The following is a 26,787-nucleotide window of genomic DNA, read 5'->3' on the forward strand; positions in this document are numbered from 1 at the left end:
TACCCGGAACTTCAAGAGATGATCACGGAAGATCCGTGGCCTCTACCTCTAAGGAGGGACTTGCTTCAGCAGGGTCCCTGTCTGTTTCAAGACTTACCGCGGCTGCGTTTGACGGCATGGCGGTTGAACGCCGGATCCTAAAGGAAAAAGGCATGCCGGAAGAAGTCATTCCTACTTTGATTAAAGCAAGGAAGGAAGTAACCGTGCAACACTATCACCGCATTTGGCGAAGATATGTTGCGTGGTGCGAGGATCGGAGTGCTCCGACGGAGGAATTTCAACTGGGTCGATTCCTACATTTCCTGCAATCAGGATTGTCTATGGGTCTCAAATTGGGATCTATTAAGGTTCAAATTTCGGCCCTGTCGATTTTCTTTCAAAAAGAATTGGCTTCAGTTCCTGAAGTCCAGACTTTTGTTAAGGGAGTGCTGCATATACAGCCTCCTGTGGTGCCTCCAGTGGCACCGTGGGATCTCAATGTGGTTTTGGAATTTCTAAAATCTCATTGGTTTGAACCACTAAAAAAGGTGGATTTAAAATATCTCACATGGAAAGTGACCATGTTACTAGCCCTGGCTTCGGCCAGGAGAGTGTCAGAACTGGCAGCTTTATCTTACAAAAGCCCATATCTGATTTTCCATTCGGACAGGGCAGAACTGCGGACTCGTCCGCATTTTCTCCCTAAGGTGGTGTCAGCATTTCATCTGAACCAGCCTATTGTAGTGCCTGCGGCTACAAGTGACTTGGAGGACTCCAAGTTACTGGACGTTGTCAGAGCATTAAAAATATATATTGCAAGGACAGCTGGAGTCAGAAAATCTGACTCGTTTATATTGTATGCACCCAACAAGATGGGTGCTCCTGCGTCTAAGCAGACGATTGCTCGTTGGATCTGTAGCACAATCCAACTTGCACATTCTGTGGCAGGCCTGCCACAGCCTAAATCTGTAAAGGCCCACTCCACAAGGAAGGTGGGCTCATCTTGGGCGGCTGCCCGAGGGGTCTCGGCATTACAACTTTGCCGAGCAGCTACGTGGTCAGGGGAGAACACGTTTGTAAAATTTTACAAATTTGATACTCTGGCTAAGGAGGACCTGGAGTTCTCTCATTCGGTGCTGCAGAGTCATCCGCACTCTCCCGCCCGTTTGGGAGCTTTGGTATAATCCCCATGGTCCTTTCAGGAACCCCAGCATCCACTAGGACGATAGAGAAAATAAGAATTTACTTACCGATAATTCTATTTCTCGGAGTCCGTAGTGGATGCTGGGCGCCCATCCCAAGTGCGGATTATCTGCAATAATTGTACATAGTTATTGTTAACTAATTCGGGTTATTGTTAGGAAGCCATCTTTCAGAGGCTCCTCTGTTATCATACTGTTAACTGGTTTTGATCACAAGTTGTACGGTGTGATTGGTGTGGCTGGTATGAGTCTTACCCGGGATTCAAAATTCCTCCCTTATTGTGTACGCTCGTCCGGGCACAGTACCTAACTGGCTTGGAGGAGGGTCATAGGGGGAGGAGCCAGTGCACACCACCTGATCGGAAAGCTTTACTTTTGTGCCCTGTCTCCTGCGGAGCCGCTATTCCCCATGGTCCTTTCAGGAACCCCAGCATCCACTACGGACTCCGAGAAATAGAATTATCGGTAAGTAAATTCTTATTTAAACCTTTATGTGTAAACCATGAACAATGTATTATACAGGAAAACCTTAGTGTAGTGATAGAGTGTAGATGCAACACAGTGTAACCTTATTAACTTAAAAGCTGTTCGAGCGTCACCGACGCTCTGAGAATACTTAACACTATAAGAAATACACAGATACTGGGCTTAGGGTCTAACGCCTTATATGAATGTTATACTTGAAAAAGAATAATACAATACAAGTCATACACTACAATATAACATAGACTAACTAACCAGATAACTACACAGGAAATACAATACAATACAATTACGTTTAAGGGAAAATGAGAGAGAAAGAGGAAGAGAGAGAGAGAGAGAGATATGGATCACAATAACAATAAAGACAATATGATTGCGGAGAAAACTTACGCACAAAGGGAACGATCGCATGCGCCTTTCTGAATATCCAGCTCCCGATTATCAGTGATGAGAACCGTTGAAGAGAGTAAGCTGGATCAGGTCGGCTTGTCTATTTATGCCCCACACACAATACAATTCAATGGTCCCTACAATCTCATTGTTCATTGGACACAGGAATTCCTCCTCGCATTATAACAAAAGGTCATAGGTTGATTCATACAGGTGGGCTGTGACGATTTCCAACTGCTCAGGTGGGTGGGAAACTAGGTTTCCCGCCGCATGGATAAGTAAGTGCAAATAATAGTAAATGGACATAAACTTCTTATGTCCATAACTATTCGCACGAGCGATTAATCCGCTTCAAACCAACACCGGAATATTGCTAATTAAATACTCTTCCTATGGATACTAAACACCACTGTATAACCCCTGTCTGACCCTTCGTATCAAACAAAGAGGGATCTCTTTGTCCATGAACATGCTACATTAACTAAACTTTCAGAATCTATCAAAGGGACCATAATCTACAAAATACATTATATAGTGGAAATATGTAACGATTGAGTCGCCCGCTAGACGCATACAAACTCTACCGTAAATCCGCATATCGTGCGCCTGCGGGTGCACGCGACTGCGAGTATGCGCACGCTCGGGAGAGCTCTTGCACGCGCAGCGGGAGCTCGCATGAGGTGCAAATATGGCAGTGTGCATAGTGATATTTTTCTGACTTTGACATAACAAACCAGCAAAATTAATCTAATTTAGGTTATTGTGTCTTGCGGATTATTTATAGAGGTTGTTACTCGCCCGGTGCAGCTCGTTATCTGTATGTGGAATTCTCCACTGCGCACCTGGCGTTTAGACGTGCAGTAAATACTGACACACTGGCCCAAGCCAAGGACTCCGTCTATTTCTGTCTTCTGTGCAGAGAGCTGCCCCCGCACGCAGTCTCGTCTCTGCCCAGATGTTTTGTGCAACATTGTGCCATGCCTGCAAAAGAGAACCGTCTGTGAGCTTACTATCTCTATTGCCCCAGAAAGGCCTCAGATTAAGGAGGTGGAGGAGTAAAATTCAGTCTCATCACTTCAATAATAAAAATGGATTTGGCATAGTCATTATTTACGTGTATTTAAACATGGACTGAAAATAAGGCTAAATGATTTTCTTATGGTGTATATAGAGAGGCTGCAGTGGGGACTGACGTCTCGGCGGATGGGTAGCTTAGGGTGAGTACACACTGAGACAACGGGCAATTGGAACGAATGTCCGCCAGCGGGGATTGCCCGTGCACACTGCAGCGATGTTAATGAGCGATCATGTTCCGTCCTTCATTCGCAGAAACAAAGACGCTAGCGATATCGCTAAGTTTGACGTGTAGCACGGACCACGAGCAATAGCCACTAGCGACCAGCGGGAGCACGCTATGACGATATATCCTTGCACAGCGGCAAATCGGCCCAATGTCGCTCCAGTGTGTACCCGGCTTAAGGCTGGGACAACACTTGCCGATGTCGGTGACATAGCACAAGAAACCCCCCCCCCCCCCCCGCAAACAATATTGTTCATACACCCTGTACACCCTGAACGATATAGTCAGTGGAGGCATGCACCCACATCCGGATGCATGCCGTCTCTACAATATCTTTAGATTTCAAGTTGAAAACTAAAGATATTGTACCTCGTTAATGACCCGCGGGAGCACGCATCGATACACACTTGCTAATGTTTACGATATATCGTTCGATCCGCCGGTTCCGACGATATATCGGCCTGACATCGGCAAGTGTGTACCCAGCCTTAGGGCGGTAACACATTTGAATCTAGGCCGAGAACCAGACGCTTATTTAATTGTTTTTTTTCTTCTAACACATTACTCGTTTTAGCTCGTTTATTCCCATGACACAAAGATGGTGTTATTCGAGGGTCCCAGGCTCATTTCAAAGGCAAAGGTAGCAAGACCTGAAGAGCTGACAATCCACAGAAGTATCTTGTAGGTAGTGTCAGTAGGTGACAAGCAGTCATGAATACAAAGTCATTAAAGGCTGTAATTAGGAGTGATTCGGCAGCTGGTTAGTGTAAGCGGGGGGAGTGCTGACACTAATCTTGTGCTCCGAGGTATGATAAGTCACATTATTAATTGGAATCTGACAGCTAAGACCGCACCGTCTCTATCCCTTTATGCTCATTAAATAAATTCCTCTGGACTGTTACTTAACACCAAGCACAAAGTCAAAAAAGTCTGAGGCATTTACAGAGTTTTCTACTGGGAGTGTGAAATGGAGGTGAGATAGGAAAGATATAGAGAGGGCACTATATGTAGTCACTCATCCATAGGTAACGTTGCGTAGGGTGTCTGGACTAACGGGGATTGCGGGATATTTTCATGGGGCTGGCGCCTGTTTTTGTACCTCTCCCACTCACTCTTGAGTTTGATAACGCAGCTTTTGCCGTTGACATGGAATGTACCAATTGGTGGTAAAACTAGCCACACGATGCACAGGGAGGATTTATAAAGATTGATAGACATGAAGGATTTCTCGCTAAGAATTTATTAGTCCGTACAGTGATAGATTTATAGTCTGAGAGACACCCACTATAGGTGGCACCTGGCCAGTGTATCATCATAAAGGGTGCGTAATACATTAAGGTACAGAAAGCGTGGATGGTGTAGATTATATAATCCCAATACACCGACACAGATTTCTCTTACGTCCTATAGGATGCTGGGGACTCCGTAAGGACCATGGGTTATAGACGGGCTCCGCAGGAGACATGGGCACTCTAAAGACTTTAGAATGGGTGTGCACTGGCTCCTCCCTCTATGCCCCTCCTCCAGACCTCCGTTGGATCCTGTGCCCAGAGGAGACTGGGTGCTCTACAGGGGAGCTCTCCTGAGTTTCTCTGAAAAATACTTTCTCTGACGTCCTAGTGGATGCTGGGAACTCCGTAAGGACCATGGGGAATAGACGGGCTCCGCAGGAGACTGGGCACACTATAAGAAAGATTTGGTACTACCTGGTGTGCACTGGCTCCTCCCTCTATGCCCCTCCTCCAGACCTCAGTTAGATTTCTGTGCCCGGCCGAGCTGGATGCACACTAGGGGCTCTCCTGAGCTCCTAGAAAGAAAGTATATGTTAGGTTTTTTATTTTACAGTGAGACCTGCTGGCAACAGGCTTACTGCAACGAGGGACTAAGGGGAGAAGAAGCGAACCTACCTGCTTGCAGCTAGCTTGGGCTTCTTAGGCTACTGGACACCATTAGCTCCAGAGGGATCGACCGCAGGACCCGTCCTTGGTGTTCGTTCCCGGAGCCGCGCCGCCGTCCCCCTTACAGAGCCAGAAGCAAGAAGATGGTCCGGAAAATCGGCGGCAGAAGACTTCAGTCTTCACCAAGGTAGCGCACAGCACTGCAGCTGTACGCCATTGCTCCTCATACACACTTCACACTCCGGTCACTGAGGGTGCAGGGCGCTGGGGGGGGGGCGCCCTGAGCAGCAATAAAATCACCTTGGCTGGCAAAATAACCACAATATATAGCCCCAGAGGTTATATATGTGGTAATTACCCCTGCCAGAATACAGAAAAAAGCGGGAGAAAAGTCCGCCGAAAAGGGGCGGAGCCATCTCCCTCAGCACACTGGCGCCATTTCTCCCTCACAGTTCCGCTGGAAGGAAGCTCCCTGACTCTCCCCTGCAGTCTACACTACAGAAAAGGGTAAAAAAGAGAGGGGGGGCACAAATTTGAGGCGCAGTAAATATTATAGCAGCTATAGGGGACATAATTCAGTTAGTCCCTGCATTATATAGCGCTCTGGTGTGTGCTGGCATACTCTCTCTCTGTCTCCCCAAAGGGCTTTTGTGGGGTCCTGTCTCCTTTAAGAGCATTCCCTGTGTGTGTGTGTGTGTGTGTGCGGTGTGTCGGTACGGCTGTGTCGTCACGGCTGTGTCGACATGTTTGATGAGGAGACTTATGTGGAGGCGGAGCAGATGCCGAAAAATGTGATGTCACCCCCTGCGGGGCAGACACCTGAGTGGATGGACTTATGGAAGGAATTACGTGCAAGTGTCGACTCCTTACATAAAAAATTTGACGACATGCCAAATGCGGGACAGCCGGCTTCTCAGCTCGTGCCTGCCCAGGCAATTCAAAGGCCATCAGGGGCTCTAAAACGCCCACTACCTCAGATGGCAGACACAGATGTCGACACGGATACTGATACCAGTATCGACGATGATGAGTCAAATTTAATGTCCACTAGGGCCATTCGTTGCATGATTGAGGCAATGAAAAAGGTTTTACACATTTCTGATATAAACCCAGGTACCTCAAAAAAAGGGTATTATGTTTGGGGGGAAAAAACTCCCAGTAGTTTTTCCCCCATCTGAAGAATTAAATGAAGTGTGTGAAGAAGCGTGGGCTTTCCCTGATAAAAAATTGGTGATTTCAAAAAAATTACTAATGGCGTTCCCTTTCTCGCCAGAAACTCCCCCTAGGGTGGATAAAGCGCTCACACGTTTGTCTAAAAAGGTGGCACTACCGTCTCCGGATACGGCCGCCCTAAAGGAACCTGCTGATAGAAAGCAGGAGGCTATCCTAAAGTCTATATATACACACACTGGTGTTATACTGAGACCAGCTATTGCTTCAGCGTGGATGTGCAGTGCTGCTGCTGCTTGGTCAGATTCCCTGTCAGAAAATATTGACACCCTGGACAGGGACACTTTATTGCTAACCGTAGAGCATATAAAAGACTCAGTCTTGTACATGAGAGATGCACGGCTTGCTAGGGAGATCTGCCGGCTGGCATCTAGAATAAGTGCTGAGTCCATTTCTGCTAGGAGAGGCTTATGGACTCGGCAGTGGACAGGGGATGCAGATTCTAAAAGGCACATGGAAGTTTTGCCTTATAAGGGTGAGGAGTTATTCGGGGATGGTCTCTCAGACCTTGTTTCCACAGCAACAGCTGGGAAGTCAGCATTTTTGCCCCATGTCCCCTCACAGCCTAAGAAAGCGCCGTATTATCAGGTACAGTCCTTTCGACCCCAGAAAAACAGGCGGGGAAAAGGCGGGTCCTTTCTGTCTAGAGGCAGAGGAAGGGGAAAAAAGCTGCACCACGCAGCAGGTTCACAGGAACAAAAGTCCTCCCCCGCTTCTTCCAAATCCGCCGCATGACGGTGGGGCTCCACAGGCGGAGCCAGGTACGGTGGGGGGCCGCCTCAAAAATTTCAGCGATCAGTGGGTTCGCTCACAGGTGGATCCCAGGATCCTTCAAGTAGTATCTCAGGAGTACAAGCTGGAATTCGAGGCGCCTCCCCCCCGCCGTTTCCTCAAATCGGCCTTACCGACAACTCCTTCGGGCAGGGAGGCTGTACTAGAGGCAATTCACAAGCTGTATTCCCAGCAGGTGATAGTCAAAGTACCCCTACTTCAACAAGGACGGGCTTACTATTCCACACTGTTTGTGGTACTGAAACCGGACGGTTCGGTGAGACCCATTTTAAATTTGAAATCCTTGAACACATACATAAAAAGATTCAAGTTCAAGATGGAATCGCTCAGGGCGGTTATTGCAAGCCTGGACGAGGGGGATTACATGGTATCCCTGGACATCAAGGATGCTTACCTGCATGTCCCAATTTACCTTCCTCACCAGGAGTACCTCAGATTTGTGGTACAGGATTGCCATTACCAATTCCAGACACTACCGTTTGGACTGTCCACGGCACCGAGGGTGTTTACCAAGGTAATGGCAGAAATGATGATACTCCTTCGAAAAAAGGGAGTTTCAATTATCCCGTACTTGGACGATCTCCTAATAAAGGCGAGGTCCAGGGAGCAGTTACTGGTCGGAGTAGCACTATCTCGGGAAGTGCTACAACAGCATGGCTGGATTCTAAACATTCCAAAGTCACAACTGGTTCCTTCCACACGCTTACTGTTCCTGGGGATGATTCTGGACACAGAACAGAAAAAAGTGTTTCTCCCGCAGGAGAAAGCAAAGGAGCTGTCATCTCTAGTCAGAGACCTCCTAAAACCAAAACGGGTATCGGTGCATCACTGCACACGAGTCCTGGGAAAAATGGTGGCTTCGTACGAAGCAATTCCATTCGGCAGGTTCCATGCAAGGACCTTCCAGTGGGACCTCTTGGACAAGTGGTCGGGATCGCATCTTCAGATGCATCAACTGATAACCCTGTCTCCAAGGACCAGGGTGTCTCTACTGTGGTGGCTGCAGAGTGCTCATCTTCTAGAGGGCCGCAGATTCGGCATACAGGACTGGGTCCTGGTGACCACGGATGCCAGCCTTCGGGGCTGGGGCGCAGTCACACAGGGAAGAAATTTCCAGGGACTTTGGTCAAGTCAGGAGTCGTCCCTACACATAAACATTCTGGAACTGAGGGCCATTTACAATGCCCTAAGTCAGGCAAGGCCCCTGCTTCAAAACCAGCCGGTTCTGATCCAATCAGACAACATCACGGCAGTCGCCCATGTAAACCGTCAGGGCGGCAAAAGAAGCAGGGTGGCGATGGCAGAAGCCACAAGGATTCTCCGATGGGCGGAAAATCACGTACTAGCACTGTCAGCAGTGTTCATTCCGGGAGTGGACAACTGGGAAGCAGACTTCCTCAGCAGACACGACCTACACCCGGGAGAGTGGGGACTTCATCCAGAAGTCTTCCTACTGTTGGTAAACCGTTGGGAAAGGCCACAGGTGGACATGATGGCGTCCCGCCTCAACAAAAAGCTAAAGAGATATTGCACCAGGTCAAGGGACCCTCAGGCGATAGCTGTGGACGCTCTAGTGACACCGTGGGTGTACCAGTCGGTTTATGTGTTCCCTCCTCTGCCTCTCATACCAAGGGTACTGAGAATAATAAGAAGGCGAGGAGTAAGAACGATACTCGTGGTTCTGGATTGGCCAAGAAGAGCTTGGTACCCGGAACTTCAAGAAATGTTATCAGAGGACCCATGGCCTCTACCGCTCAGACAGGATCTGCTACAGCAGGGGCCCTGTCTGTTCCAAGACTTACCGCGGCTGCGTTTGACGGCATGGCGGTTGAATTCCGGATCCTAAAGGAAAAGGGCATTCCGGAGGAAGTCATTCCTACGCTGATAAAAGCCAGGAAAGAAGTAACCGCAAACCATTATCACCGCATTTGGCGAAAATATGTTGCGTGGTGTGAGGCCAGGAAGGCCCCTACAGAGGAATTTCAACTGGGTCGTTTTCTGCACTTCCTACAGTCAGGAGTGACTATGGGCCTAAAATTGGGTTCCATTAAGGTCCAGATTTCGGCTCTGTCGATTTTCTTCCAGAAAGAACTGGCTTCACTGCCTGAAGTTCAGACTTTTGTAAAGGGAGTGCTTTATATTCAGCCCCCTTTTGTGCCTCCTGTGGCACCTTGGGATCTCAATGTGGTGTTGAGTTTCCTAAAATCACATTGGTTTGAACCACTTAAAACCGTGGATCTGAAATATCTCACGTGGAAAGTGGTCATGTTATTGGCCTTGGCGTCGGCCAGGCGTGTGTCAGAGTTGGCGGCTTTGTCATGTAAAAGCCCTTATCTGATTTTCCATATGGATAGGGCAGAATTGAGGACTCGTCCCCAGTTTCTCCCTAAGGTGGTATCAGCTTTTCACTTGAACCAACCTATTGTGGTGCCTGCGGCTGCTAGGGACTTGGAGGATTCCAAGTTACTGGACGTAGTCAGGGCCTTGAAAATTTATGTTTCCAGGACGGCTGGAGTCAGGAAAACTGACTCGCTTTTTATCCTGTATGCACCCAACAAAATAGGTGCTCCTGCTTCTAAGCAGACTATTGCTCGCTGGATTTGTAGCACAATTCAGCTGGCGCATTCTGCGGCTGGATTGCCGCATCCTAAATCAGTGAAAGCCCATTCCACGAGGAAGGTGGGCTCATCTTGGGCGGCTGCCCGAGGGGTCTCGGCTTTACAACTTTGCCGAGCTGCAACTTGGTCAGGGGCAAACACGTTTGCTAAATTCTACAAATTTGATACCCTGGCTGAGGAGGACCTTGAGTTCTCTCATTCGGTGCTGCAGAGTCATCCGCACTCTCCCGCCCGTTTGGGAGCTTTGGTATAATCCCCATGGTCCTTACGGAGTTCCCAGCATCCACTAGGACGTCAGAGAAAATAAGATTTTACTCACCGGTAAATCTATTTCTCGTAGTCCGTAGTGGATGCTGGGCGCCCATCCCAAGTGCGGATTGTCTGCAATACTTGTATATAGTTATTGCCTAACTAAACGGTTATTGTTGAGCCATCTGTTGAGAGGCTCAGTTATATTTCATACTGTTAACTGGGTTTAATATCACGAGTTATACGGTGTGATTGGTGTGGCTGGTATGAGTCTTACCCGGGATTCAAAATCCTTCCTTATTGTGTCAGCTCTTCCGGGCACAGTATCCTAACTGAGGTCTGGAGGAGGGGCATAGAGGGAGGAGCCAGTGCACACCAGGTAGTACCAAATCTTTCTTATAATGTGCCCAGTCTCCTGCGGAGCCCATCTATTCCCCATGGTCCTTACGGAGTTCCCAGCATCCACTACGGACTACGAGAAATAGATTTACCGGTGAGTAAAATCTTATTTTTTGTTAGGTGTTTTATTTTCAGGGAGCACTGCTGGCAACAGGCTCCCTGCATCGTGGGACTGAGGGGAGAGAAGCAGACCTACTTAAATGATAGGCTCTGCTTCTTAGGCTACTGGACACCATTAGCTCCAGAGGGTCGGGACGCAGGTCTTACCCACGCCGTTCGTCCCGGAGCCGCGCCGCCGCCGTCCTCACAGAGCCGGAAGATAGAAGCCGGGTGAGTATTAAGAAGAAAGAAGACTTCAAAGGCGGCAGAAGACTTCAGATCTTCACTGAGGTAACGCGCAGCGCCATTGCTTCCACACATATACACACAGCGGGCACTGTAAGGGCGCAGGGGGGGGCGCGCCCTGGGCAGCAATATTAACCTCAAGGGACACTGGCAAATAGATTAGACACTGCAGAGGCAGTATATTGAAAAACCCCCACCAGTATAAATAATTTGAGCAGGACCGAAGCCCGCCGGTGAGGGGGCGGAGCTTGATCCTCCAGCACTAACCAGCGCCATTTTCTCCACAGCACACTGCAGAGAAGCTGGCTCCCTGGACTCTCCCCTGCTGAACACGGTTACAGAGGGCAAAAAAGGGGGGGGGGCACATTTAATTGGCGCAGTGTATTTATATAAAAGCGCTGTACTAACTGGGATTTTATTCCAGTGTCCGGTGGCGCTGGGTGTGTGCTGGCATACTCTCTCTCTGTCTCTCCAAAGGGCCTTATTGGGTGTGTGGGGGTGTCGGTACGTGTGTGTCGACATGTCTGAAGCGGAAGGCTCATCTAAGGAGGAGGTGGAGCAGATGATTGTGGTGTCTCTGTCTGCAACGCCGACACCTGATTGGTTGGATATGTGGAATGTTTTAAATGCAAATGTGTCTTTATTACAGAGAGATTAGACAAAGCAGAGTCCAGGGATAAGACAGGGAGTCAATCCATGGCTTTGACTGTGTCACAGGGCCCTTCAGGGTCTCAGAAACGTCCCCTGTCCCAGGTAGCAGACATTGATACCGACATGGATTCTGACTCCAGTGTCGACTACGATGATGCGAGGTTACACCCAAGGGTGGCCAAAAGTATTCATTATATGATTATTGCAATAAAAGATGTTTTACATATCACAGATGACCCCTCTGTCCCTGACACGAGGGTATGCATGTTTAAGGAAAAGAAACCTGAGGTAACCTTTCCCCCATCTCTACTGAACGCGTTGTTTGAAAAAGCTTGGGAAACTCCAGACAAGAAACTGCAGATTCCCAAGAGAATTCTTATGGCGTATCCGTTCCCTGCACAGGACAGGTTACGGTGGGAATCTTCACCCAGGGTGGACAAGGCTTTAATGCCCTTGTCCAAAAAGGTGGCGCTACCGTCTTCAGACACGGCAGCCCTAAAGGATCCTGCTGATCGCAGACAGGAAACTACCTTAAAATCAATTTATGCACATACGGGTGCCTTGCTCAGACCGGCAATAGCGTCGGCTTGGGTTTGTAGCGCTGTAGCAGTTTGGGCAGATACCTTGTCAGCTGACATTGATACCCTAGATAGGGATAGCATTTTATTGACATTGGGTCACATTAAAGACGCAGTCTTATATATGAGAGACTCTTCGAGAGACGTTGGACTGTTGGGTTCAAGAGCCAACGCCATTGCGATTTCTGCTAGGCGAGCCCTGTGGACCCGCCAATGGACGGGTGATGCTGACTCAAAGAGACATATGGAAGTTTTGATATAAAGAAGGGAACACTCAAAGGTGTTTCTACTCTCAGGCGCTTGATGCGAGGTTCACCACAGCAGCTATATATAAACAAGGGTTGGTCAGACCCCAAATAATACAAACAGTAAAGAAAGATATTAGCGCTTATAGGTCACAAATGTAAAGTGTGTCACGTTCAAATCACAATTTATTGAAAAGGTAAAATGCAATGCATAATGGTGGTTAATTACCACATATAAAAAATGCTAATATGAATAAAATTGTGTAGCTCCCAATACTGGTTAGGCCTGTTGGAGATTAGTAAAAGGCATGGACCTGTTCCTATAGTAGTCCCCTTGGAGAGAAAAGTTCAATGTCCCAAATGTGGATTCAATAGTTACCACCAGCGTGTCACGAGGCAATTAAGCGAAACTGCGTCCGCAAAGGTGCTGTTCCTCGGTGGGTGATGAAAAGATGGCTTTCCACGACAATAGGGAGGTCCTTGTATCCAGTGGATGTTCAACGGGGACTTGGTCCAGGTCCAGAGGTTCCAAAGGTGTGGAAAAAGTTGCTTAGATGCAACGAAACGCGTCGGTGTAGCCTGCCTACTTGTGTATTCTCCCACACCTTTGGAACCTCTGGACCTGTTTCGCTTAATTGCCTCGTGACACGCTGGTGGTAACTATTGAATCCACATTTGGGACATTGAACTTTTCTCTCCAAGGGGACTACTATAGGAACAGGTCCATGCCTTTTACTAATCTCCAACAGGCCTAACCAGTATTGGGAGCTACACAATTTTATTCATATTAGCATTTTTTATATGTGGTAATTAACCACCATTATGCATTGCATTTTACCTTTTCAATAAATTGTGATTTGAACGTGACACACTTTACATTTGTGACCTATAAGCGCTAATATCTTTCTTTACTATATGGAAGTTTTGCCTTACAAGGGTGAGGTTTTATTTGGGGAAGGTCTCGCGGACCTGGTTTCCACAGCTATTGCGGGTAAATCTACTTTTTTACCTTATGTTCCCCCACAGCAAAAGAAAACACCACAATATCAGATGCAGTCCTTTCGGTCGCATAAGTCCAGAAGAGGTCGGGGCTCTTCCTTCCTCGCCAGAGGTAAGGGTAGAGGGAAAAGAATGCCTGCTACGGCTAGTTCCCAGGAGCAGAAGTCCTCCCCGGCTTCTACTAAATCCACCGCATGACGCTGGGGCTCCACTGAGGGAGTCCGCCCCGGTGGGGGCACGTCTTCGAGACCTCAGCCACGTCTGGGTTCAATCAGACGTGGATCCTTGGGCAATGGAAATTGTATCCCAAGGTTACAAGCTGGAATTCGAAGAGGTGCCTCCGCGCCGATTTTTCAAGTCGGCTTTGCCAGCTTCTCCCCCAGAGAGGGAAATAGTTTTAGCTGCAATTCAAAAGCTGTATCAACAGCAAGTGATTGTCAAGGTTCCCCTAGTTCAACAGGGAAAAGGGTATTATTCAACCCTGTTTGTGGTCCCGAAACCATACTTGAATCCCTAAACCTGTACTTGAAAAGGTTCAAATTCAAGATGAAATCGCTCAGGGCGGTTATCTCCAGCCTGGAAGGGGGGGATTTTATGGTGTCACTAGACATAAAGGATGCATACCTTCATGTCCCCATATATCCCCCTCATCAGGCGTACCTGAGATTCGCTGTACAGGACTGTTATTACCAGTTTCAGACGTTGCTGTTTGGGCTTTCCACGGCCCCGAGGATTTTCACCAAGGTCATGGCGGAAATGATGGTGTTCCTGCGCAGGCAGGGAGTCACAATTATCCCGTACTTGGACGATCTCCTGATAAAAGCGAGATCGAGAGATCAGTTGCTGAAAAGCGTGTCACTCTCCCTGAGAGTGCTGCAGCAACATGGCTGGATTCTAAATCTACCAAAGTCACAGTTGGTTCCAACGACTCGGCTAGCTTTCTTAGGCAGGATTCTGGACACGGAACAAAGAGGGTTTTTCTCCCGATGGAAAAAGCCCAGGAACTCCAGAACATGGTCAGAGACCTGTTGAAACCGAAAGGAGTGTCAGTCCATCAATGCACTTGAGTACTGTGAAAAATGGTGGCGACCTACGAGGTTATCCCCTTCGGCAGGTTTCATGCGAGGACATTTCAGTGGGACCTTCTGGACAAGTGGTCCGGGTCCCATCTTCAAATTCATCGGAAAATAAGCCTGTCCCCCAGGGCCAGGGTGTCTCCTGTGGTGGCTGCAGAGTGCTCACCTTCTAGAGGGTCGCAGATTCGGCATTCAAGACTGGGTTCTGGTGACCACGGACGCGAGCCTCCGAGGATGGGGAGCAGTCACACAAGGAAGAAATTTTCAGGGAACATGGTCAAGCCAGGAGGCTTGTCTACACATCAACATACTGGAATTAAGGGCCATATACAACGGCCTACGACAAGTGGAGAATCTTCTCCGCGACCTACCGGTGCTGATTCAATCAGACAACGTCACAGCCGTGGCTCATGTAAACCGCCAAGGCGGGACAAGGAGCAGAGTGGCAATGGCGGAAGCCACAAGGATTCTGCGCTGGGCGGAAAATCACGTAAGCGCTCTGTCAGCAGTCTTCATTCCGGGAGTGGACAACTGGGAAGCAGACTTCCTCAGCAGACACGATCTCCATCCAGGAGAGTGGGGACTTCATCAAGAAGTTTTTGCAGAGATAACAAGTCTTTGGGGACTTCCTCAAATAGACATGATGGCGTCACGCCTCAACAAGAAGCTTTGGAGGTATTGTGCCAGGTCAAGGGACCCTCAGGCAGTAGTGGTAGACGCCCTGGTGACACCATGGGTGTTTCAGTCGGTCTATGTATTACATCCTCTTCCTCTCATCTCCAAAATATTGAGAATCATAAGAAGAAAGAGAGTGCAGACAATACTCGTTGTTCCAGATTGGCCTCGAAGGGCCTGGTATTCAGATCTGCAGGAGATGCTCACAGAAGATCCATGGCCTCTTCCTCCCAGGGAGGACCTGTTGCAGCAGGGGCCCTGCGTGTTCCAAGACTTACCGCGGTTACGTTTGACGGCATGGCGGTTGAACAACGAATCCTAGCTGGGAAAGGTATTCCGGAGGAAGTCATCCCTACTCTGATAATGGCTAGGAAGGAGGTGACGGCGGAACATTATCACCGTATCTGGAGGAAGTATGTTTCTTGGTGTGAAGCCAAGAATGCTCCTACGGAAGATTTCCACCTGGGCCTTTTTCTCCACTTTCTACAGACAGGAGTGGATATGGGCCTAAAGTTAGGCTCCATTAAGGTACAGATTTCGGCCCTATCTATATTCTTTCAGAAGGAATTGACTTCTCTCCCAGAAGTCCAGACTTTTGTAAAGGGAGTGCTGCACATCCAGCCTCCTTTTGTGCCCCCAGTGGCACCATGGGACCTTAATGTGGTGTTACAGTTCCTTAAGTCACACTGGTTTGAACCTCTTCAAACTGTTGAGTTGAAATTTCTCACTTGGAAAGGGGTCATGTTGTTAGCCTTGGCATCTGCGAGGCGGGTGTCCGAATTGGCGGCTTTGTCTCACAAAAGCCCCTATCTGATTTTTCCATGTGGATAGGGCAGAGTTGAGGACTCTTCCTCAGTTTCTGCCTAAGGTGGTTTCATATGAACCAACCTATTGTGGTGCCTGTAGCTACGGGAGACTTGGAGGATTCCAAGTCTCTTGATGTAGTCAGGGCCTTAAAAGTTTATGTTGCCAGGACGGCTCGAGTTAGGAAAACAGAGGCACTGTTTGTCCTGTATGCAGCCAACAAGGTTGGCGCCCCTGCTTCTAAGCAGACTATTGCCCGCTGGATATGTAACACGATTCAGCAGGCTCTTTCTACGGCTGGATTGCCGGTACCAAATTCGGTAAAGGCCCATTCCACTAGCATTACAACTTTGCCGAGCAGCTACTTGGTCGGGTTCAAAAACTTTTGCTAAATTCTACAAGTTTGATACCTTGGTTGAGGAGGACCTTATGTTTGCTCAATCGGTGCTGCAGAGTCATCCGCACTCTCCCGCCCGGTCTGGAGCTTTGGTATAATCCCCATGGTCCTTACGGAGTCCCCAGCATCCTCTAGGACGTAAGAGAAAATAAGATTTTAAACATACCGGTAAATCTTTTTCTTCTAGTCCGTAGAGGATGCTGGGCGCCCGTCCCAGTGCGGACTACGTTCTGCAAGACTTGTATATAGTTTTTGCTTACATAAGGGTTATGTTACAGTTTTGATCAGTCTCGGGCTGATGCTGTTTTGTTTCATACTGTTAACTGGTTTGTATATTCCATGTTATACGGTGTGGATGGTGTGGGCTGGTATGAATCTTGCCCTTAGAGCAGGGGTGGCCAACCAATCAGTGACTAAGAGCCAAAAAACCTTGTTAGGTTCGTGAGAGAGCCGACATCGAGCCGAAGGCACACATGCAAAAATGGAATGTGGCCTTGTGCCTGCTAGACCACACCCCTGGTATAAAATACATTGAAAAAGCCAGAACGACATAAAATAAATTTTTAACACCAGATCCACTGAAAAAGCAACTTTCACATAAAATAACTGAAAAAGCCAGATTCACATAATAAACTTCAGCTCCCCTATGTGTCACTCCAGCCAACACTCTGCTGTCACTCCAGCCAGCTCCCCCATGTGTCACTTCTGCTAACATCCTCCTATGTCACTCCAGCCAGCTCCCCCATGTGTCACTTCTGCTAACACCCTCCTATGTCACTCCAGCCAGCTCCCCGTAAGTCACTCTTGCCAGCACCCCCCTGTGTCACCTCAGCCAACTCTCCCATCTGTCACTACTGCCAGGACCCTGCTGTGTCACCTCAGCCAGCTCTCCCATGTGTCACTCCTGCTACCACCCTCCTATGTCACTCCAGCCAGTGTCAAACTAGCCCACCCTCGTGTATCACTACAGCCCCCCCCCCCCCCCCCCCCCCACACACACACACACACACCAACTCGTGCCATTGCAGCAGCCCCTTATATGTCCTCTGTTTTCCAGTGGGTGTCTCACCTCTAGTATCCGGCTCCTTCAGTTTTCAGTTTGTAGTGCTGCTGTGTGTCTAGCTGGAGTGCAGCGGTTTCTGTATCTTTTGTGGTCACATGCTATAGAGTGTTGCGAGCCACATTTGAATTAAGAAAGAGCCGCATGTGGCTCAAGAGCCACTGGTTGGCCACCACTGCCTTAGAGTAACAAAAATCCTTTCCCCGTACTGTCCGTCTCCTCTGGGCACAGTTTCTCTAACTGAGGTCTGGAGGAGGGGCATAGAGGGAGGAGCCAGTGCACACCCATTCTAAAGTCTTTAGAGTGCCCATGTCTCCTGCGGAGCCCGTCTATACCCCATGGTCCTTACGGAGTCCCCAGCATCCTCTACGGACTAGGACAAAAAGATTTACCGGTAGGTTTAAAATCTTATTTTCTCTCTTACATGTATTTCAAGTTTATACCATTTAAGAGGTGTTTACATTATATACTTATTCTTCAGAACCCAAAGAAACAGAATTCTGTCATCTTCATTTAGGAGTTTTAACAGAGATTTTATCAAATCTAACCACGTGGGTTACTCTGGGCCCCAATTTTATAAAGTGCTACATAGGACCAGGTGTAGGGCGGCAGAGTCGCTGGGGGCCAGGTGTAGGACACCAGAGTAGTGGGGAGCCCGGTGTAGGGCGGCAGAGTAGCGGTGCGCCCGGTGTAGAGCAGCAGAGTAGCAGTGCGCCCGGTGTAGGGCGGCAGAGTAGCGGGGGGCCCAGTGTAGGGCGGCGGAGTAGCGGGGGGCCCGGTGTAGGGCGGCAGAGTAGCGGGGGCCAGGTGTAGGGCGGCAGAGTAGCGGGGAGCCCGGTGTAGGGCGGCAGAGTAGCCGGCGGCGGAGTAGCGGGGGGCCCGGTTTAGGGTGGCAGAGTAGCGGGTGGCCAGGTGTAGGGCAGCACATGGCACTCTGGTGGGGAGGTTGTGGTGCTCTATGGTGGGGAGGTTTTGGCACTCTGGTGTGGAGCTCGTGGCACTTAGAAACATAGAATGTGACGGCAGATAAGAACCACTTGGCCCATCTAGTCTGCCCCTTTTTTTATCATACTTTTATCTCAAACCTTATTTGATCCTTTTTTTATTTGTAAGGATATCCTTATGTCGGTATCCAGAGTCTAGGTCGACACAGGAAATAGGTCGACGCGAACAAGGTCGACATGAGCTTTTTACTTTTTCCCCCTTTTTTTTTACTTTTTCATACTTTATAATCCACATGGACTACAATTGGGAATGGTAACCTTTGCCGAGAGCAGCGGTAGTGGAGTGAGGCACCTTGCCCGAAGCATGGCGAGTGGACACGGTGCACTAATTGGGGTTCCCCGTCACTTTACGCAGAAAACGACACAAAAACCCCCATCAAAAACTTATGTCAACCTTTTCCCATGTCACCCTAATGGTTGTGTCGACCTGGACATCCATACCCCTTATGTCTATCCCATGCATGTTTAATTTGCTCTACAGTCTTAGCCTCTACCACCTCTGATGGGAGTCTATTCCACTTTTCCACTATCCTTTCTGTGAAGTAATTTTTCCTCAACCCCCCTCCAGTCTCAGTGCATATCCTATTGCTTCTCTTCATTTGGAGAATGTTTCCCTCCTGGACTTTGATAAAACCCTTGATATATGTGAAAGTTTCTATCATGTCCCCCCTTTCCCTTCTCTGCTCCAAACACTTTGTGATGTGGTGCATGTGGTGCTCTGGTGAGGAGGTTGTGGTGATCATGGCACTCTGGTGGGGGGGTCTTGGCACTCTGGAGTTCTTTGCACTCTAGGACGTGGAGCGCATGACGCGGAGGTTGTGGGATCATGGCACTGTGGTGGGATACACCTCATATAACTTTGGTAGATTTTATTTTAAATGCATACTGAACACAGAGCTGCAAAGAATAAACTATTTTGCTATAAATCTTTTGTCAATGTTAAAGTGCACTTCGTATCTACATATTTTGGGAGCTGATCATTTATTGGACTAGGAGACAAAAGACAATGAGCACAGGTCTGGATGCCCCTAAGGCAGGGACAAGAGGACAGAGAACCAAGTGATGTCCCTAGGGCCTAGAGAATTGATAGGAAGCACTGGTGGAAACTGATGATGTTGTAACGTTAGTGACTGTTGGGTGTGTCATACGCTGTATAATATCACTTCTTCCCTCCTACAGGAAGACCATGCTGTTGTAACGTTAGTGACTGCTGGAAGTGCCATACGCTGTATAATATACATATGTCACTTCTTCCCTCCTACAGGAAGACTATGCTGTTGTAACGTTAGTGACTGCTGGGTGTGCCATACGCTGTATAATATACATGTCACTTCTTCCCTCCTACAGGAAGACTATGCTGTCGAGTCCACCAATCCTCAACGGACCAAAATGGACAAACTCATAGAAATATTAAACAGCATGAGGAACAACAGCAGTGATGTGGATTACAAGCTCACGACCTTCATGGAGGAAGCGCAGAACTCTGCCAACTCCGAAGAGATGTTGGGCGAGATTGTAAAGACTATTTACCAGAAAGCTGTGACGGACAGGAGCTTCGCCCACACCGCTGCCAAACTCTGTGACAAAATGGCTCTGTTCATGGTAGAAGGGACAAAGTTCCGGAGTCTCCTGCTCAACATGTTGCAGGTAAGTTAATTGCCTTGGTATCGTTTTCTGTTCGTCATCTATTTAGTGGCAAATATTCTCAAAGCTCTATACAGGTCCGGAATTAAAGTAATGCTGCTAATGATCACAGCCTGAGGTGGCAAATTTATGGTGGACGGCAGTGGGCTTGTGCCCGTACGTAGTAACTGAGAGACTAGACATCTTCTCCTCTCGCTATAAGGGATAGGTAACTCCGCCTGTAATCATTACATGCCTTATGGCATAAATATTGTACTTGCTCATGCATCTCCTGTCTGTTTAGTTTTCATGCAAGCTAAATACACTGGGACTGTTATGTTGGGTGAATAGTGTGATAGCCAGGAGATTATTTATTATTTATTAACAGTTTCTTATATATTGCAGCAAATTCTGTTACGCTTTACATTTGGAATTAATAATGATATAACAAAAGTGTGTAATAACAAACAGTCATAAAGGTAGGAAGGCCCTGCTCGCAAGCTTACAGTCTATAGGGAAATAGGCATGGATACACAAGGAAAGGTGCTATCTATTATAGTTGTCCACCAGATTGCAAAGGTTCTTGGTGGGCTGTATGATATGGTCACACAGCAATGATGAACTGGGGTCGGGAGGACGGGAAAGTGAAGAATGAGAAGACGTGAGGATATGTGTGGACTGTGCAGAGTGGATGCAATTTGATAGGCAAGTTTATGAAAGTTATGTGGGTGGTTCTGGAATTTGATACGCTTGCCTGAAGAGGTGAGTTTTTTCAGGGAACGCTTGAAGGTTTGGAGACTAGAGGAGAGTCTTATTGTGTCACTCACACAGTGGGTGCAGCCAGAAGAAAGTCCTGCAATCGTGAGTGGCAACGAGTAATGAGTGTGGAAGAGAGACGCAGGTCTTGTGAAGAGCAAAGAGGTCGGGTTGGGAGATATTTCTCATACGTCCTAAAGGATGCTGGGGTCACATCAAGAACCATGGGGGTATAGACGGGATCCACAGGAGACATGGTCAAAGGGGTGTGAACTGGCTCCTCCCTCTATGCCCCTCCTCCGGACTCCAGTTTAGAATCTGTGCCCAGGCAGACTGGATGCACACTGAGGAGCTCTACTGAGTTTCTCTGAAAAGACTTATGTTAGGTTTTTTATTTTCAGGGAGACTGCTGGCAACAGGCTCCCTGCTTCGTGGGACTTAGGGGAGAGAAGTCAGACCTGCTTCTAGTGAGTTTAAAGGCTCTGCTTCTTTGGCTACAGGACACCATTAGCTCCTGAGGGTCTGATCGCTAGGTACGCCTAGATGCTCGTTCCCAGAGCCCGCCGTCACCCCCCCTTGCAGAGCCAGAAGTCAGAAGACAGGCGAGTAGAGGAAGATCAGAAGACTTCAGTGACGGCTTTGAGGTACCGCACAGCGGCTGCGCTGCGTGCCATGCTCCCACATTCAGAGGCACTACAGGGTGCAGGGCGCGGGGGGCGCCCTGGGCAGCATTTTAACCTCAAAATAACGGACTGGCAACAGCGAACATAGTGCCAGGGCACTGTCCGGACCCCCGCCAGTATAAAAAAGTTTCAAAAAAGAGCGGGTCTGAAGCGCGCCATTACGGGGGCGGGGCGGGACGCGGCTTAGCCCTCATAGCACACCGCCCGGCGCCACTTTCTCTACACAGGCTGCAGAGACGCTGGTCCTTCCACACACTACGGTACAAGTAACAGGGTGCAAAACAGGGGGGGGGGGGGGGGGGGCACAGTGATTTTGGTGCATTGTATGTAATTTATAAAAGCGCTGCAGGTTTGCGACATTGTCTGTAGTGTTCAGACCGGGATTTGGGTGCTGGGGTGTGAGCTGGCAATAACTCCCTCTGTGTCTCTCTGACAGGCTTTACTGTGGGTCTGTCCCCTATAGGCCCAGTGTATCTGCGTGTGGTGGTTGTACATGTACGTATATTAGGGACACAAACGGCTGTGGGAGTGACACTGTCGGCACCGCCGACACCTGATTGGGTGAATATTTTAAGTGCTTTGAATGCAAATGTGGCTCTGATAAATATAAGATTGGATAAATCTGAGTCTCAGAACCAGGCTTGAAAGAAATCCGTAGTGTAGTGTTGTTTCAAGTCCAGACCCCCTCGGGATCACAAAAACGTTCATTTGCCCAGCTGACAGACACGGATACCGACACGGACACTGACTCAAGTATCGACTATAGTGATGCCAGATTAGATCCAAAACTGGCAAAGAGCATTCAGTACATGATTGTGGCTATAAAAGATATATTACATATCACTGAGGACCCTACTATTCTTGATACTAGGGTCTGTATGTTTAAAGGAAAGAAACCTGTGGTAACGTTTCCTCCCTCTCATGAACTGAACAAGCTTTGTGAAAAAGGTTGGGAAAGTCCTGAAAAAAAAGTTTCAGATTCCCAAAAGGATTGTAGTGGTGTATCCGTTTCCCTCTGGGGATAGGGAAAAATGGGAGTCACCCCCCATTGTGGACAAAGCTCTGTCACGGCTGTCCAAAAAGGTAGCTCTACCGTCCCCTGACACGGCAGCCCTAAAGGATCCTGCGGATCGTAGACAGGAAAATACATTGAAATCCATTTATGTCACCACGGGTACGCTACTCAGACCAGCCATTGCATCTGCGTGGGTGAGTAGTGCTATCGAAAAATGGGCAGATAACTTGTCATCTGAAATGGATACCCTAGATTGGGATAGCATTCTTTTGACGCTAGGTCATATCAGGGACGCTGCAGTCTACCTAAAGGAAGCTGCAAGAGATATTGGCCTCTTGGGTTCACGGGCCAATGCCATGGCAGTCTCAGCTAGGAGAGCATTGTGGATTCATCAATGGAATGCTGATGCTGACTCTAAGAAAGCTATGGAGTCTCTACCGTATAAAGGTGGTGTGTTGTTTGGTGACTGCCTCGCTGATTTGGTATCTACGGCTACCGCGGGTAAGTCATCATTTTTACCTTATGTGCCTGCACCACAAAAGAAAGCACACCACTATCAGATGCAGTCCTTTCGGCCCAATAAATACAGAAGGGGCCGAGGGTCTTCCTTCCTTGCTACGAGAGGAAAGGGAAAAGGTAAACTAGCACCGGCCGTGGCCGGTTCCCAGGAGCAGAAGTTCTCCCCGGCTTCTGCCAAGTCCACCGCATGACGCTGGGGCTCCTCTGCGGGAGTCCGCACCGGTGTGGGCACGTCTCAGGCTTTTCAGTCAGTTCTGGGCTCGTTCGGCCCTGGACCCATGGGTTTTAGAAATAGTGTCCCAAGGGTACAAACTGGAGTTTCAAGATGTCCCCCCTCACCGATTTTTCAAATCAGCCTTACCAGCTTCTCTTCCAGAAAGGGAGGTGGTATGCGCCGCAATACAAAAATTGTGTTAGAATCAAGTCATTGTCAGGGTTCCCCTGTCACAACAGGGAGAAGGCTTTTATTCGAGCCTGTTCGTGGTCCCGAAGCCAGACGGCTCGGTCAGACCAATCCTGAACCTCAAATACCTCAATTTCTACCTAAAAGAATTCAAATTCAAGATGGAATCTCTCCGGGCAGTGATCACCAGTCTGGAGGAGGGGGATTTTATGGTGTCGGTAGACATAAAGGATGCCTACTTGCATGTTCCAATTTATCCCCCACATCGGGCTTACCTGAGGTTTGCAGTTCGGGATTGTCATTACCAATTTCAGATGTTGCCGTTTGGTCTGTCCACGGCTCCGAGGGTTTTCATCAAAGTAATGGCCGAAATGATGGTTCTCCTACGCAAGCAAGGAGTCACGATTATCCCATACTTGGACGATCTCCTGATAAAGGCGAGATCCAGGGACCAATTGATGCAGAACATTACACTCTCCCTGACAATTCTGCAGCAACATGGTTGGCTCCTAAACTTGCCAAAATCACAGTTGATTCCGACGAGACGGCTGTCGTTTTTGGGAATGATTCTGGACACAAAATTACAGAGTTTTTCTTTCAGTGGAAAAGGCTCTGGAAATTCAGAAATTGGTCAAACAAATGCTGAAACCAACAAGAGTATCGATCCATCAATGCACTCTGTTGCTCGGGGAGATGGTGGCGGCCTACGAGGCCATTCAGTTTGGCAGATTCCATGCCAGAGTGTTTCAGTGGGACCTGTTGGACAAGCGGTCCGGGTCCCATCTGCACATGCACCGAAGGAAAACCTTGTCTTCCAAGACCAGAATCTCACTCCTGTGGTGGCTGCACAGCTCTCACTTCCTAGAGGGACGCAGGTTCGGGATCCAGGACTGGATCTTAGTGACCACGGATGCGAGTCTCCGAGGCTGGGGAGCAGTCACGCAGGGGGAAAGCTTCCAGGGAAGATGGTCAAGCCAGGAGATGTGTCTACACATAAACGTTCTGGAGTTAAGGGCCATTCACAACGGCCTTCTGCAAGCGGAACATCATCTTCGTAATCGGCCCGTCTTGATTCAGTCGGACAACATAACAGCAGTAGTGTACATAAACCGCCAGGGCGGAACAAAGAGCAGAGCGGCGATGGCAGAGGCCACAAAGGTGCTCCGTTGGGCGGAAAGGTATACAAGCGCTCTGTCGGTGATCTTCATTCCAGGAGTGGACAGCTGGGAAGCAGACTTCCTCAGCAGACACGATCTCCATCCAGGAGAGTGGGGTCTTCATCAAGAGGTCTTTGCAGAAGTGACAAGTCTTTGGAGAATTCCTCAAATAGACATGATGGCGTCTCGCCTCAGCAAGAAACTTCAGAGATATTGTTCCAGGTCGAGAGACCCTCAAACAATAGCAGTGGACGTTCTGGTGACACCGTGGGTGTTTGTCGGTGTAAGTGTTTCCTCCGCTTCCACTCATTCCAAAAGTGATAAAGATCATAAGAAGAACAAAGGTTCAAGCGATCCTCATTGTTCCAGACTGGCCAAGAAGGGCTTGGTATCCAGATCTGCAGGAATTATTCATAGGAGATCCCTGGCCTCTTCCTCTGAGGGAGGATCTGTTACAGCAGGGGCCATGCGTGTTCCAAGACTTACCGCGACTTCATTTGACGGCTTGGAGGTTGAACACCGGATCCTAGCCCGAAAGGATATTCCCAAGGAAGTCATCTCCACTCTTATTCAGGCCAGGAAAGGAGTAACGTCTACACATTACCACCGTATTTGGAGAAAATACGTGTCTTGGTGTGAATCCAAGAAGGCTCCTACGGAAGAATTTCAGTTAGTACATTTTCTCCAAGCCGGTGTGGATGTGGGCTTAAAGTCAGGCTCAATTAAAGTTAAAATTTCAGCTTTATCGTTTTTTTCCCAAAAACAATTGGCCTCCCTTCCAGAAGTTCAGACCTTCGTGAAAGGCGTGTTGCACATCCAACCTCCCTTTGTGCCCCCTGTGGCACCATGGGATCTTAACGTGGTGTTGCAATTCCTTCAATCTCATTGGTTTGAACCTTTACAGAAGGTAGAGTTGAAATTCCTTACTTGGAAAGTGGTCATGCTGTTGGCCTTGGCATCCGCAAGGCGGGTGTCTGAATTGGCGGCCTTGTCTCACAAGAGCCCTTATTTGATCTTCCATGAAGATAGAGCAGAGTTGAGGACTCGTCAGCAGTTTCTGCCAAAAGTGGTTTCGTCGTTCCACTTGAACCAACCTATTGTGGTGCCAGTGGCTACTGACGCCTTGCTGGAATCGAAGTTTCTAGATGTAGTAAGAGCTTTGAAAATTTATGTCGCCAGAACGGCTCAGTTTAGGAAAACAGAGGCTCTGTTTGTCCTGTATGCTCACAATAAAATTGGGGCTCCTGCTTCCAAGCAGACTATTGCGCGCTGGATCTGTCATACAATTCAGCAGGCTCATTCTACGGCTGGATTGCAGTTACCGAAATCGGTGAAGGCCCATTCTACCAGTAAGGTGGGCTCTTCCTGGGCGGCTGCCCGGGGGGGTCTCGGCATTACAACTTTGCCGAGCGGCTACTTGGTCGGGTTCAAACACCTTTGCTAAGTTCTACAAGTTTGATACCCTGGCTAGTGAGGACCTCATGTTTGGTCAATCTGTGCTGCAGAGTCATCCGCACTCTCCCGCCCGTTTAAGAGCTTTGGTATAACCCCATGGTTCTTGTTGTGACCCCAGCATCCTCTAGGACATATGAGAAAATAGGATTTTAATACCTACCGGTAAATCCTTTTCTCTTAGTCCGTAGAGGATGCTGGGCGCCCGTCCCAGTGCGTACTGTATCTGCAGTTATTAGTTGTGGTTACACACATGTTGTGTTACGTTTATAGTCAGCCTGTTGCTGATAATGTTCATGCCGTTGACTTGCGTTGTGTTAAATGCCATGTTGTACGGCGTGCTTGAGGTGTGAGCTGGTATGTATCTCACCTTAGTTTAACAATAAATCCTTTTCCTCTAAATGTCCGTCTCCCTGGGCACAGTACCTATAACTGGAGTCTGGATGAGGGGCATAGAGGGAGGAGCCAGTTCACACCCCTTTGAAAGTCTTAAAGTGCCCATGTCTCCTGTGGATCCCATCTACACCCCCATGGTTCTTGATGTGACCCCAGCATCCTCTACGGACTAAGAGAAAAGGATTTACCGGTAGGTATTAAAATCCTATTTTTGAGTTAAGCGAAGTGATGTACATTGGTGTAGTTTGGGTAATGGCCTTGTGTGTGAGTAAAAGTATTTTATATTGAATGCGGTAGAGTACAGGTAACCAATGGAAGGACTGACAGTGGATCTGCAGACATGAACGTCTAGCGAGGAAGATTAGCCTCGCAGCTGCATTCAGAATGGATTGTAGTGGTGAGAGTCTCG

At 48.5% G+C, this 26,787-nt stretch overlaps 1 protein-coding gene across 2 annotated transcripts in view; it reads left to right on the forward strand.

The window, feature by feature from the left end:
* Positions 1-26,787, forward strand: part of CTIF (cap binding complex dependent translation initiation factor) — a 403,817-nt gene that overhangs the window by 271,449 nt on the left and 105,581 nt on the right. For both annotated transcript variants that reach the window (XM_063959126.1, XM_063959133.1), the window contains exon 10: positions 19,722-20,021. In XM_063959126.1, coding sequence (XP_063815196.1) covers positions 19,722-20,021 — 300 coding nt within the window. The remainder of the gene's footprint in view (positions 1-19,721; positions 20,022-26,787) is intronic.

This window comes from Pseudophryne corroboree, chromosome 1, assembly GCF_028390025.1.
Source record: "Pseudophryne corroboree isolate aPseCor3 chromosome 1, aPseCor3.hap2, whole genome shotgun sequence".
Taxonomy (NCBI): domain Eukaryota; kingdom Metazoa; phylum Chordata; class Amphibia; order Anura; family Myobatrachidae; genus Pseudophryne; species Pseudophryne corroboree.